We start from the raw sequence: 15,186 nt of genomic DNA, 5'->3' as shown, positions 1-15,186 counted from the left end.
GGCTCTTGGCTTTGACCTGGCCCAGCCCTGGCTGTTGTGCACATGTGGGGAATGAATCAGCAGATGGAAGATTTCTCTCTGTGCCACTTTGCCTTTCAATCAAATTTTAAAAAAAAAGAAAAGAAATAAACTACTCTAATTTGATTACTAAACAGTTGGGACGGGCATTTAGTGTAGCAGTTAAGACGTCGCTCCTCCACTGCTGGTGCAGCTTGCTGCTGATACACGTCCTGGGAAACGGCAGATGTCGGCTCTAGCACCCAGGTCTCTGCCACCATGTGGGAGATCCACCTGGAGTGTGGGCTCCTGGCATTAGCTGGCCCAGCCCTGCCTGTTGTGGGCACTTGGGGAGTGAATCACTAGATGGGAGAGCTCTCTCTCTGTCCTTTGTATCTGCCTTTCAAATGAAAAACCAAAAATAAATAAATTTAAAAATTTTTTTTAATTATTTTTAAAAATTAAATAAAAGAAGCAGTTTTCCTAATTTTCATGAAACCAGATTTGGCCAAAAGATGATTAAATCTTTAATCATGATTTTGGGAGGGTTGATTTTTATTTTCAGGTATTATGTATTAGGGGCCGCCGCTGTGGTGTAGCATTTAAGCCACTGCCTGCAGTGTGGGCATCCATATAGGCGCCGGTTCGAGTCCTGGCTGCTCCACTTCTGATCCAGCTCTCTGCTATGACCTGGGAAAAGCAGTGGAGGATGGCCCAAGTCCTTGGGCCCCTGCACCCGCATGGGAGACCCAGAGGAAGCCCTGGCTGCTGGCTTTGGATCAGCACAGGTCTGGCCTTTGGCGGCCATCTGGGAAGTGAGCCAGCAGATAGAGGACCTCTCTCTACCTCTGCCTCTGCCTCTCTGTAACTCTTTCAGGTAAATAAATAAATCTTAAAAAAAAAAAAAAAAAGTTATGTGTTTGTTTGAAAGGCAGAGTTACAGAGAAAGAAGGAGAGAGAGAGATTTTTCCATCTGCTGGTTCACTCCCCAAATTGTCATAACAGCCAGGGTTGGACCAGGCCGAAGCTAAGAGCCAGGAGCTTCTTCCAAGTCTCCAACGTGGGTGGCAGGGTTCTAAGGACCTAGATCAGCTATGCTGCTTTGCCAGGCATGTTAGCGGGAGCTAGATCTGAAGTGGAGCAGCTTGCATCAAACTGGTGCCCATATGGTTGATGCTGGCATTGGCTTTACCTGCTGTGCCACACCACCAGCCAGAGAATTGGTGTTTTAACAGCCCTTACATTTACACATGGACACTACATGTTTGGCTCTGGGGTGAAGTGTTCCCATGGAGTGTGTTTTCCTTACCACTTGCACTGCATTCTGCAGTCCTTGCTGTGTTTCTTACTTGGAGAGCTCTTTCCGTTGTCTGACTGTGAATATTGGTATTTAGCAGCGAATCCTGAAGCTCATTGTGCTTTCACTTGTATCACAAGGCAAGGGTAGGGGCCTAAAAAAAAGGCAAAGTTGAACTTCTCTGAAACTTATACTCTTCCTTTACATTTATTTCAAGAAAAAGATTTACTTTGTTAAAAACACAGCAGTGGCGCCTCTTGCCTGTTATCTCCAAACACAGATAACGGTTCCGTGATGTTTTGCAGAATTTTTTATCTCCCGGGCATTTCCAGACATGCTCAACTCTTTCTCACCGTCTTAGCAATTGATTCTGTTGGTAAAATTAAAATTAAAATTAGCTATCTATTATATATGTTATAAAGCAGTCACCTTTCAGAGCTAATTAAACATTTTGTTATATAAACATTCTATTAAATCCTTCTTTCTCTCAAACTTTTTTTTATCATTTTCTTGTTCATATAGTTGTCCTGTAACAAAGGAAAGAGTGATTCATAGTTTTAAAAGAATTTAAGTTGCTCTAATTATTAATCTGAGGAAGAGTAACTTCTAAAATACTGTAGTTCATAGCATGTTAAAATACATATTTCTGACTATTCTATATATGAGAAAGATTGACTTTATGGTATTGTGAAATGGATTTTAAATCTAAAGTACAGCATATGCTAAATTTAGATTCTAGCATAATATACAGAGCAATATCTCAAACGTCTAGGTTTTTTGTTAAAATATTTTTGTAGTCATATATGCTTTGATATTTAAATCGTCTACTTAGTGCAGAACTTATGTTCTGTGTTCCATTAGGAAAAAATGCTTGTTATCCAAATCAGGTATGTTATCTCTTAAACAATGTTGAGTGGTATATGTTCTGTTGAAGACCAGAGGCCTTGAAAAAGTACATATATTAAGGTGTATCCCAAGTTTTGTGACTTTGATCAAATCAATTAACTTCTCTTTATGCTTTTATAGTTCCCCCATCTACTTCATTCAGGCTTCTTTGATGAAAGACAGTGGGCTGCCTACTTAGAAATGACAGACATTTGTTTCTCATATTTCGAGGCTAGGAAGCCCCAGATCAAGGTGCCAGCAGATTGACTGATGAGGGCCTGGTTCATGGTTCTCAGATGATTCTCCCTGTGACCTCACCTGGTAGAAGGACCAACTGGCTCCCTGGAGTCTTTTGTGGGGACAGTGATCTCAAGGTCTCCGCCTCTGATGCCATCAGCTTGGGGATTAGGATTTTAATATGTCAATGGGAGTGTGGGGGCGTACATAAACATTAGACCATAGCACCACCAGTAAACTGGAATAGTGTCTCGCTGGGTATGGGGTCAAAGAAGATAAGATGATTATTAGTCACTAGTTACCATAGTGGTTTTTTTTTTAACCACAATGTTTGTTTTTTGTTTCATGCCTGTACTTTTGACATTTCCTTCCATTTGACTATTTGCCTCCCCTTTTTTTTCTTTGGGTCTCCTGCAGGCCTGTGTCTGTCCACTTAGGTGTGAGTTGTGTCTGTGTGTTAGGGATGATGATGCAGAGCTAATCTTTAGTTGCCGTATGTGGCGATATCCTGACCGTCAACTGTTAAAAGTTACACCGGTGGCAGCTCGCTCTCCTTGCCTGACGGTAGTGCTGCCACCTGCTTGTTGCCGTGGTACTAGATGAGGTTTGTATGGTCCTGTTATTGCAGCCTCCAGACACCATTCCAGATCCACTGGTGCCCTCTACGCCCCCGACGTGTGCGGGGCCGCAGGTGAAGGATGAGTACACGCTCATTACTGTGTCGGATTCTGTCCTTTTCAGTTCCCATTGAAGGATGTTCATCTTTTAAGTTGGTTCTTGTTTATTTAATTTGTTTTTTCTTCCCAAGTAATTTTTCCCCTTAGTATCCTTACTGAGCCTTTTTCTCACTGGCACATGGAAATTTTTATTTTATATAACCTGTTATGTCATTTTAGACTATAGAATTGTTTTATGTTCTGTTATGTATTTCATCTTTGTATATATGTTTAAAAAAAAAAACCAAAATGGTGGATGAAGTGTTTTAATCGTAAATGATGGTGTAGAAAGCAGTTGAGGGGGAGAATTCATCTCTGGCTTGTCTGGACATACTTTGGAATGTTGGGCACATAATAGATATCAAATGATCTGTCTTAGTTATGCAATGACATCAACCTGTCTTGAAGGAGAGGAGACAATAATTGGAGCCTTTTTCCCTTGTAAATTCCTGGTGTGGATTCATTGATCTTCCTAACTTATTTTTTGAAAATTGACCTTTGTTTCTGAGTTCCTCTGTGAATTACCCGTAAGATGAAATGTGTCTGAACTGATAGACTGGAATAATTACAGGGCTGTAGATTTGTAAACTCTTATCTGCAAGCCCTGCTTTTTAGTGGTCATAAATTGTTCCTATTCTTTAAATTTATTTTCCACCTTGTCAGTAATTTTAATTGCCTCTACTCTTCTATTTGGCCAAAAACTGAATGTGCCCAGAAAATACAATATTGCTTTTAAAATGCTTTGCCCCATTGGTTTTTTTTCCCCCTCCCTTAAAGATCTTAAAATATCCCAAATTGACACTTTTACTTTTGTGGCTGTCTCAAAGCTATATTCCTTCTTTTGATGAATTAGGTCCGGGGTATGGGATCAGCCAATCAAGCCGACTGTCATCCTCTGTCAGTGCCATGCGAGTCCTGAACACTGGTTCCGACGTGGAGGAGGCAGTAGCAGATGCCTTGGTACTCTTCTCCGTTTCTTATCATTGTGGGCCTTCCAGTTAGGATACTAGTGAGTGAACTAGTCCACCATGGAGGAAACGAAATGTGAGAATGCTTGTGAGGTAGATACAAGAGTATAAAATGTGGACAATGTGAAGAGCAGAGCAGAATAATTAATTCTTGATCTTGATTAATTCAGAATTTTAACCCAGGGCCAATAGTACTGACACGGTGTCAGTATTTTATATGTTAATGTATTTTATACGCTGCAGTATACTGAATGTAAGGGCAGATAGATTAGCGTATAAATATATACACTTCCAAGAATTTGATTTCAATGCTAGCTTAGCCTTGAGTATTTATTATTTGTTTTAATTTGGGGTCCCATTTTGGTTAGCCATATTTTCCGAGCTGAGAGAAAGTACAAATTAAAATTAAGGTGCCTTCTTGATTCTTTATAACTGGCACATTAAAGAGTGAGGGTAAAAACAAGGTGCAGATTTATATTTTGTCAAGAGTCCTGTACATATTATCAGTGTTGTTTTCTTAAAATTATGGAAGAAGTATCATTTGAAACAATGTCTATAACTGGCTTTTGCTAATTTCTCAAGTCAATTTGGTATGACACTTCTTTCAAATTATTTTATTTATCCTGTCTTTGAGAAGCATTTACTCAGTTTCTTAAGCAGACCTTATAAATGGTCTCGTCTTTGTTTTGAACTAAAAAATATAGTTTTGCTTCTGAAACTGTATCACGTCTTAATTAGTGTTGAGATATGATCTTTGCTACATAGATTTGGAAATATTTTAAAATATTTATTAGTAGTTGCTGTAACATTGAATATTATCACAGTGGATAGCTCTATTTTAACAGTCTATATGTGCTGAACTTTTCCCTTTACCTCAGCCACCTGGGTAGGGACTTTGTTCTCCTGGGCATGAGGTATATTGATGACGTCTTCTGATGCTATTAAGTCAATCCAGTGTTTTAATTTACTATTCCTCATCACTATCAATTTACTATTCCTCATTGATTTCCCAAATCATATTTTCTAATTTTTTAAATGATCGTTTAAATTCCATGTGCATAAATTTTATTAAATGAGCTGTTATTATATGAAGATGGTGTATTTTAATTATATGAGGAATATATATAGTCGCCAAGTCTAAAATCTGAATCCCGATAATTCTGTCTGCTTCCATTATGTGCATAACATAGATACTCCATTTACAACTGTCAATTTTTAGGAAAATACGTTCTAACTATTAAGCCTAGTTTGGACCTGGGGAAGATCATAGAAGTAAGATTAATTAACTCTGGAATTGTCAAGAATGATCCAATTAGGAAGAACCTTTGAGTTTCTTTGGGAAAATTATCTATTTTTATAGCCTAGATATTTCTCTTTGAATTAAAGGATACTGACAAGATTAAAGATATAGCCTGCTAATAAGCAGTTCTTTTGTATCTATATGTTAAAAACTTAATGTTTCTGATCATTGGCATTGTTAATGCCTACTTCACTGTGCTATTTAGCAAAATGTTCTTCATTATTTTCAATTTTTCTCTTTAAAAATTTACTGCTCTCAGCTCTTAGGAGACATACGGACTAAGGTATAGACATCACTATTTTCTGACATCTTATGATACCGTAACTTTTTTTTTGCTTCATCAATTTAACAGATGGTCTTCTATAAAAAATTAAAGTGGAAGTAATAAATCCCTTAGACTTACATCTATTTTTCTATAATTAAGATTATGAAGAGGGAGATGCCTCTTGAATAGAGCATATTAGGAGAGTGCTAATTCTTTCACCCTGACTACTTAATGCAAAATGAGATGAGGAAATTCACACTAATGTCTATAAAATTTGTCCTGGAACCCAGTACAGGAAAATATCACAGTAATGCCATTCTAAATTATGTTGATATTTCTAAATCAATATGAGTCATTTAGTGATGGAAATGTCATTATAAACTCTTTTGAGTTCAGTTTAAGTCACATTTCTTTTAGATTTTAGACTTTGGAGAACTTAAAGCCACTAGGAAATATTTTAAACTGTTGTGACAAAAATGTTTAATAGAATTATCGTTACCACTTATCAACCAAAATTCATATATTAGATTACATAAAGATTTGATTCTAACGCTTTCAAGGAAATCTTAAATAAGCTATTTATCTTCTCATTTCACTTTTAATATGCAAAGTATAATTGGCAGTTATATATATTAAGTGTTAACATGTAAAGAAATAGCAGGAATCTTTGCTTTCTCATATTTAGTGGTATCAGTGATGTACAAAAGGTCTTCAAAAAAGTTTGTAGAAAATGTATATTATGAAAAACAATGCATGGATTTCAAAGTTTTTATCATCAAAATAAACTTGTCTTTTAATTCTATTTTCCACAAACTTTTTGAAGCACCTTTGTATACACATTGAGAGAAGTGTGAAGCTCTCCCCTATAAATAAGTGTCTAAAAATAACAGTAAACAAAGCAGTTTCTCATCATTCTTTGTGTTTTAGTCCTCTAGGAGACTTGTGGGTTGGGTACAAGGGAAGGAAGGTTAGCAAGAGAGGTAGTAGTGGATTTGAAAGGAAGGTAGCAAACTGGAGGTAGAGAGGATAAGAGGATAATAGAACTCTTTGTAGGGGAGAAAATGCATTTTTATGATCCATTGTACTACTCCATTAAGAAGGTAATGTTTGCTTCTTACCCAGGGTCTTCAGAAAGCTTATGAGAAATGTGTGTTGTCTTTTAATTCCTTTTGTTGTTGTTTTGAGAATGAATATGGCTCTTAAAGCCATAAGGCAGACTCTTGTATTTTTTAATGGACTTTTCAAATACCGTCCTGTAGCTTCTGTTCATTTACTTGGTTTTCCATGAAAAGGAGAAAGAGAAAACTCCACATTTGGAGTGCTTCCCACTTCACATAGCTTAGCTTCTGTTTCTGCTGCTTCTCATAGTTAGAGAATAGTTCGTCTTCTACTGCTGTTTAAAGACATTTTTCTGAAGAATAACTAAATATTGACACTTATTATTATTATTATAATGATTAGCAGCATGCTTTGCATTGATTTGAAAACAAAAATCAGTTGTTTTGTGGTGAGTAGATGTTGCAAAATACTAGTCTATTCTTCGCTACTGCTAATGCGATTCTTTATGTATAACAGAAAAAACCTGCTCGAAGAAGATATGAATCATATGGGATGCATTCTGATGATGATGCCAACAGCGATGCGTCTAGTGCTTGTTCAGAACGCTCGTATAGTTCTCGAAATGGTAGTATTCCTACATATATGAGGCAGACAGAAGATGTCGCAGAAGTCCTTAATAGATGTGCTAGTTCCAATTGGTCAGAAAGGAAGGAAGGACTCCTGGGCCTGCAGAACTTGTTAAAAAATCAGAGAACCTTAAGGTGAGATGTGTTGTCTTAGAATGATTGTCCTGTCAGCCTAGCAATTTTTAGCTTGACTTTGTTTCTATAATACTTTAGAGACACTAAGACAGAAGCAGATTTGTCTCGAATTCAGAAGGTTGCATCAAAGTATTTTTCCCAAGCCTCAGTCCTGTAGGACCATCTATGCTATATTTTACTAAAAAATTTTGTATTTCACTTGTATTTTTTGAAATATTTTAAAAGAATACTTTTATCCACAAAAGTATCCTTTTAAATAAAAATACTATTGATTTTAGAATAATAAAATGTACATGCTATTAAAGCTGACAAGTTTATTAAAATTTATTTCTGATAGGTTAAGTGTTCCAGTGAAAGGAAGGAGTGTTTATGCTTATTCAGAAATGAAGGCATATTCTTAGTGTTCCTTTAATGTGTAAATTGTAGCAAAATATGAAGAGAAATTGGAGTGAATTTCTCTAAGGACAGAAATTATTTCGATTTTTGAGTCTGATATTTTTCCATTCCAAATGGCTTTAACTTGCTTTTTTCTTCTGCATCCTTCATTGTCCTTGTCTATGTAATCTTTTAAACCTTTGTATTTGACCCCTTTAAGAATCTAACATCAGATATTTCGTAAGATTAGATGTTACTTGATAACCTGTGGAATCGGGGTATTTATTCTTGAAAGTATTAGATCTATATAATTTAATAAATATTTGTGTAGTACCCAGTGTATTTTCACGTATGCCTGTCATACTTCATGAGTCACAGCACCTAGATCATTATACTATTCTTCCCAGCCCCATCGAGATTAGTTGATGTTAGACCCAGTGTATCATTTTCAGTAGCGAGGGAGTAGGCGTAGCTTAGAAAGGTGTTAGCTCCTAAGTAGCAGAATTCAGGGTAAGATTCATTTGCTGGTAATGTCTTCAGTATAATTTCCGAGCATGCTTCATTGATGAAATTATGTTTCTTTTTTTATTTATAAAAAAGGAACAGATTACATGTGTTTCATATATACAGTTTTAAGAGCATAATATTTCTCACCCTACCCTCAATGCCACCTTCCTTCCTTCTTATTTTTTTTTTTAAAGATTTATTTTATCTATTTGAAACACAGAGTTACAGAGAGAGGTAGAGACAGAGAGAGAGAGAGGTCTTCCATCTGCTGGTTCACTCCCCAAATGGCCACAATAGCCAGAACTGCGCCATTCCGAAGCCAGGAGCTTCTTCTGGGTCTCCCATGCGGGTGCAGGGGCCCAAGGACTTGGGCCATCTTCTGTTGCTTTCCAAGGCCACAGCAGAGAGCTGGATCAGAAGAGGAGCAGCTGGAACTCAAACCGGCACCCACATGGGATGCTGGTGCTTCAGGCCAGGGTTTTAACCCGCTGCGCCGCAGCGCTGGCCCCCTTTTCCTCTTTTTCTTTCAGTTTTTATGATGTCATGCTTTCAGGTTTTTTATAGTCATGAGCTTAACCCTCCACTAAATAAACTGATCAAGTAGTAAGTAGAAAAATCACTGTTCCTCAGGAGTATAGAGAAGTGCTATCAAATCTCAAAATGTCAGTTTTGCCCATTAGTTACCACAAATCAGAGAAACCGTATTTGTCTTTTTGGAACTGGCTTATTTCATTAAGCATAGTGGTCTCCAGTTGCATCCATGTTGTTGTGAAAGACATGATTTCATTTTTTTTATAGCTGAGTAGTGTTCCATCATACATGTATATATCATAATTTCTTTATCCAGCCATCAGTTGATGGACATCTGCTTTGATTCCGTCTTAGCTATTGTGAGTTGAGTTGCTATAAGCATGAGGGTACAGATAACTCTTTTATATGCTGATTTCATATCCTTTGGGTAAATTTCCAGGAGTGGAGTGGTCAAAGGGTTTGATCTGTTTTCAGATTTCTGAGGATTCCCCGTACTGTCTTCATAATGGTTGTAATGGTTTATATTCCCACCAGCAGTGGATCAGGGTACCTTTTCCCCTACATCCTCACTAGCATTTGCAATTATTTAATTTTTTGGCTGATGGCCATTCTAAATGGGGTGAGGTGAGATCTTATTGTGGTTTTTATTTGCTTTTCCATGATGGCTAGTGATCCCGAGCATCTTTTCATGTGTTTGTTGGCCGTTTGTATTTCATCCTTTGAACAATATCTGCTCATATACTTAGTCCATTTATTTGTCTTTTTTTTTTAATATTTATTTATTTATTTTAAAGAGTTTACGGAAAGAGAGGGAGAGGTGCTAGGGGGGAGGGAAGGAGCAGCCAGCACGCCAACCAGCACCCTTATGAGATGCTGGTGTCACAGGTGTTGGCTTTATCTGCTACACCACAACACAAACCTAGCCCATTTCTTAACTATATTCTTTGTTTTCTTGTTGTTGAGTTTCTTGAGCTCATTATATATCCTGGATATTAATCCTTTATCAAATGTATAATTTGAAGGCCGGCGCCGTGGCTCACTAGGCTAATCCTCCGCCTGAGGCGCCAGCACCCCGGGTTCTAGGCCCAGTTGGGGTGCCAGATTCTGTCCTGGTTGCTTCTCTTCCAGTCCAGCTCTCTGCTGTGGCCCAGGAAGGCAGTGGAGGATGGCCCAAGTGCTTGGGCCCTGCACCCGCATGGGAGACCAGGAGGAAGCACCTGGCTCCTGGCTTCAGATCAGCGCAGCACGCTGGCTGCAACACATCAGCCGGGGTGGCCACTTGGGGGGGGTGAACCAACGGAAAAAGGAAGACCTTTCTCTCTGTCTCTCTCTCACTGTCTCACTCTGCCTGTCGAAACAAATCTATAGAAAAAAGAAATGTATAATTTGAAAATATTTTCCCCATTCTGCCAGTTGCCTCTCTGCTTTGCTGAGTGTTTGCTTTGCCATCCAGAAGCTCCTTAGCTTGATGTAATCCCATTTGTCTGTTTTTGTCTGTCCACACTGCTGAGGTCTTATCCAAGACATCTGTGCCTACACCAGTGCCCTACAGTGTTTCCCCCATGTTTTCCTATACTAATTTGGTGGTTTTGTGTCTTAGATTTAGGTCTCTGATTCATTGCGAGTTGATAATTATATTTCTTTTCATAACTGTCAGTTGCTAAGATAATGTTGGTTATAGCAGAATTGTTGCATTTTGTAACTTTATTTAGCCTTGACGATTAAATCCAAAATCTCTCAATTGTGAGGGTTTTTTAAAAACCTGGTTTTTTGTTAAGAAATTTAATTATATATGAGCAAGGTTACTTTTGAATGACTTCTTTCTACAGCAAGATATTAATCAGCCACTTCATTATTTTGGCAGCCGAGTTGAACTGAAAAGATTATGTGAAATTTTCACAAGAATGTTTGCTGATCCTCATGGCAAGGTATGTTTTAGTATTTAAGATTATTTATTCCTGTAGGATGTCGTTGTATATTACTCTTCCAAAAAAAGTAAAATAGCAGAATACTGTAAAAATTTTCATAATATTTTGGAACATAATTAAAATCACAGCATTCTTTTTAAAAAATTAAAATTGAGTGGTGTCATACATAATTTCAAAACTTCAGTAAACTTTTGTGTTTTTCAAATAAAAGATTGTCTAAGACTGAAACTGAAAGGTGCAATTACAAGCATGGTTCTTATGTAATTTATTAAAGATTGGTGTATTTTGTTACTAATGATATTTTACTATTTGAAGGACATAATCGGGGTAAGTTGAAAGAAGTTTCTGACATCTTATTTGGTTCCTGATTGTTACAATGATCATTTAAATATATTATCCTGAAAGAAGAGTCTTGTAGAAAAAAATGACCATTAAGTAACACAAAAGCCCAGAAAATGACTGTAGCCAAATTTTGGTAGGAATATAAAAAAGGAAAAGCTTCATGCAATAAAATACTCAGTAAAATTGTTCAGATATTTGTTCAGTTTTTAATGTTAAGATGTGTTCGATTGTGTGCTTATGGGTAATCTGCATGTGTATTGTGAAATTTTGGTTTACCTTGATACTTGGTACTGTTAGAAATGTACTCACATATTCTCTTTCCAGCAGTATGCTTGACAGTGGTAAAACTTTCTCAGGTATCTTCCTTTAGGACACCAGGTGTCTACAGAAGAATTTCTAACCTGAGAGAGAGGGGGATGTGGCAAGGAAATTATAAGAAAAATATTAACGAATTTCACCTCATTTTTTTTATTGTCTTCACTTACTGTTACACATATCATGTCCTCATTTTTTTCTATTTTCAGTATTTTCATTACTTAAAACATTATTTAAAATCCCATCTTATGCATAAACTGAAATCCAGCTAAAGATTTAAATTCAGTGGGATGTAGAATTAATTACTTAAATAAATTGCTTATACTTTAAAAAAGTGTTTTCCAAAGGTTATCCTATGTCAGAATATGCATTTATCTTATCTAAGAATGAAAGATCCCATTAAAAGTCAAAGATGAAAATACATTTGGTAACCAGCTTGTTTCAGGTTCAATATATAGTTAACTTTATCACTTATATTGAAATTCCTATCACCAGTTACAACTGAAGATCTTGCTTTGCAGAATTTCTGTAAATTCTGAATAAACTAATTTTAGATATTTTTAGTTGGCAATATAAGCCAAGAAACAACACACTTATCTTCTCAGGCTGTATTATTAAATGCTGTTTTTATTAATAGTCTGTTTGGCTTTGAAAAATACAGTTATTAATCATCTTCAGTGATATAGCTTTCCTAGTAGAAGGTATTAGACTGCAGTCAGATTATTTCTTGAAATCATCATTTCTGACCTTTTGTTAGGACAATAATGCAATTTAATTGATTGTGGGATCTATGCAGTGGTAAACAGAAGCAATTTTTAAAACATTAAATAGGAAGCTGAATCTGACATGGGTAAAGGAACTGAACTGAGGGCAAATGATTGGCCTCCCTGATGGATGTAGAAAACCAAATATACTGCTCCTAAAATTGAATCAGGAAGATGACTTTTTGGGTTTTTTCTTAGGGTTTTATAACAACATAATTTTTTTATTGACCCATCTGGTTTTATTGGTATGTTTTGATTTTTGGTTTTTCAGTCAGTTCAGTCAAGACAAATGTAACTGAAAATTCCTGTTTGTTTTATTTGGTTTTTGTTTGCTGACTCCATCAGAGATTCTGTCAATAATGTAATTAGTTAAGAATACACTGGACATGTTACCATACTATGCTGAGTTTAAAATGCCAAGGTTTGATTTGAGTTTTGCATTATGTCCTGATATTAAAATGACAGATATGCCTCTCCTTACTTAAGTATCTTTATAAGGTACCAACAAGTCATCTTCGGGATCACACGACTCGATATGTGCTTCTCTTGTCTTGTCTTTTCACAAGCAATTCTGTCGTACATCAGGGGTCAGCCATTGTATTCTGTGATATTTATGGCTTTGCAGGCTAGTGGTCTCTCTCTTCTGACTGCTTAACTCTGTTGTTACAGCACAAAAGCATCCAGAGTGGACAGTCAGTACAAAATGACTGATTTTGTTGCAAGAAAAATTTAATTTGAATGTCCATGTAATTTTCATGTGTCACTGGTCTTGGTTATTTTTTAATTTATAAAATTTAAGATGTTTAAAATTGTCAAAATCATTCTTAGCTTGCAAGCCATAGTCTGCTGACAATTACTCTATATGATGGACTCTGCCATTGACACGAAATAGAAACACGTTCAGGAGCCTGGACTCTGGCAGCGCATGCCGTGGGTTGAAGTGTGGGAGTGTCCGAGGGAAGGAGTGGCGGGGATCGCACAGCACGGCGTCTGCCTGCCAGTCTGCACTCCGATCTGTGCTTTGTCTAAGAGCTCAGGCTTGCCCAGTGCTCTCCTCCTTTCAGTTGTCTCTTCTGTCCCCCATCCGCGTGTTGAAAACATTCTCTCAAAACTCCCATCCATGCTTGCCTCCCCCATCTCCTGGCCCAGCACTTCCTAGATGCTGAGCTGACCAGGAGAGTATAAACCATCAAGTGGGTGCCCCTGTGCTGCCTGCAGCCAGCAAGCGCAACATCAGCCGTTCCCCTCCTGCTTGATTGTCGGGAATGTTTGGTGAATTCTGTTTTGCTGACTGTCCTTATTGTGAATTTCTTTACTCGGTGTGTCTCTCCGCGTTTTGAGGAGTGTGTTGTGGTAAACAAGGAAACGTGCGCTGGTGGTATTCCCTTACCCCATTTCTTTCACTTCTTCTAACTCGGATTTCTCTGCTTGTTTTCCTGATGTTAGTGTTGTGTCTTGCCCTGCGCCTCTTCTTTCACTCCATCTTTTTCTGAAGCTTCAGTTGTACGTCTTATCCTAATAGCTCCCAAATGTGTATTTCCAAACCATGGTTTTCTCCTGTGCTTAGTTAAATAATCACTGGCCGCTTAGTTATTTTCAGCCTCAAAACTACTCTTCATTGCTTTTACTCATGAGATGATGCCCTTATCCTTTGGTTGCTCAAGTGGGGAATTTTGGCTTTATCCATTGACTCAGTCTTCTGAATGTCCCCATTCTCGCTGTGGAATCAGGGCACGGTCTGTTTGGCCTGTCGCATTCCCTCCACACCTCGCATCCCTCAGTTCTTCACCAAATTGCATGCTTGAAAAGTCAGTTTTCTCTGCTAGTTTACTCGTTGCCCTCACAGAAATGCCCAAACAGAGCCCATTGTTCCTCCCTGATCCTCCCTCCTCACTTTCAACCCAGCCCCAACTGGACCGGCACTTTTTCCTATAAGCTTGAAGTATGGTATCCAGGACACCTCCCTTTCTCAGCTTAGCTTCCTTGGGCCTAAGCTCAGATAGCACATCTTCAAGCCTGGGTTAGATCTCTGCTTGGAATTGGATTAGCTTTTCTGTAACAGCAACTGCCCTGAAAGCTCGCAGGATGAAAGCTAGATGAAGCTACCTTTGTGTTTGGGAGACTGTGAGCATTGGTTGGTGGTTTTCCCGTGTCCTTTGAGACTGAAGTCAGCATCTCATTCTCTGTGTTTATAACCTTTGGATAGTAGCTGACTTCCTTGATTCTGAAAGTATCCGACATGCTGTAGTGTACAGTAAGCCATCCCATAAAAGGAAGGCCGGAGAAAGTCTCTTTGTGAAAACGGTTGAAGTAGATGCTAGACCTTTTCTGGAATAGGGGTGATATGATTGATAGATACAGCTTGCAAGCTGAAGTTACTTGGTGTCTATAATTTGATAAACAAGCCTTTTTGCTTGATGAATAGTTGTTCCTCAGTATCCACAGCAAGACTATCACAAAGACCGGGGCTCAAGTGCCTTGTATTTGTATATAACCTACACAGACCCTTCCATATTCATTAAATCATCTCCTGATTATTTATAATACCTAATACAATGTAAAAGCTATATAGATAGTTGTTATACTATATTTTTAGGGAATAATGACAAGAAAAATAAGTCTACATTTTTAGTACATATACAATTTTTTATGAATATTTTTGATCCAAGATTGGTTGAATCTGAGTCATCACTGTAGATGGCCAGCTGTACCACTGTAGCAATAAGTGATCTAACCATGATGTATGTATGACAGTAATTTTAGACTATAGAGCAGCAGTATATAATTTAAAGTCTTTTAGTGTTTTCATTAGAGAGGCAGTACAACATAGTAAGACCAAGTATGAAATAGTTGAGCCAGATAACTTGGATTCAAATTCTGCCTCCAGCACTTCTTAGCAGTGTATGATTTGGCTTCTTAATCTGTAAAACAGTTAATAA

The 15,186-nt window shown here is 37.6% G+C and overlaps 1 protein-coding gene across 50 annotated transcripts in view; it reads left to right on the top strand.

The window, feature by feature from the left end:
- CLASP2 (cytoplasmic linker associated protein 2) overlaps positions 1-15,186 on the top strand; it is a 209,664-nt gene that overhangs the window by 144,484 nt on the left and 49,994 nt on the right. For 17 of the 50 annotated variants that reach the window (XM_051818590.2, XM_051818552.2, XM_051818553.2 and 14 more), the window contains 5 exons: positions 3,045-3,107; positions 3,986-4,092; positions 5,660-5,683; positions 7,241-7,485; positions 10,763-10,826. In XM_051818590.2, the coding sequence (XP_051674550.1) occupies positions 3,045-3,107; positions 3,986-4,092; positions 5,660-5,683; positions 7,241-7,485; positions 10,763-10,826 (503 nt within the window). The remainder of the gene's footprint in view (positions 1-3,044; positions 3,108-3,985; positions 4,093-5,659; positions 5,684-7,240; positions 7,486-10,762; positions 10,827-15,186) is intronic. The other 33 variants (XM_051818558.2, XM_051818571.2, XM_051818569.2 and 30 more) reach the window with 3 other exon arrangements.

Source organism: Oryctolagus cuniculus, chromosome 4 (genome assembly GCF_964237555.1).
Source record: "Oryctolagus cuniculus chromosome 4, mOryCun1.1, whole genome shotgun sequence".
In the NCBI taxonomy this organism is placed as follows: Eukaryota; Metazoa; Chordata; class Mammalia; order Lagomorpha; family Leporidae; genus Oryctolagus; species Oryctolagus cuniculus.
The sequence above is the reverse complement of the archived record's forward strand: the minus strand, read 5'-3'. Positions and strand labels throughout refer to the sequence as shown.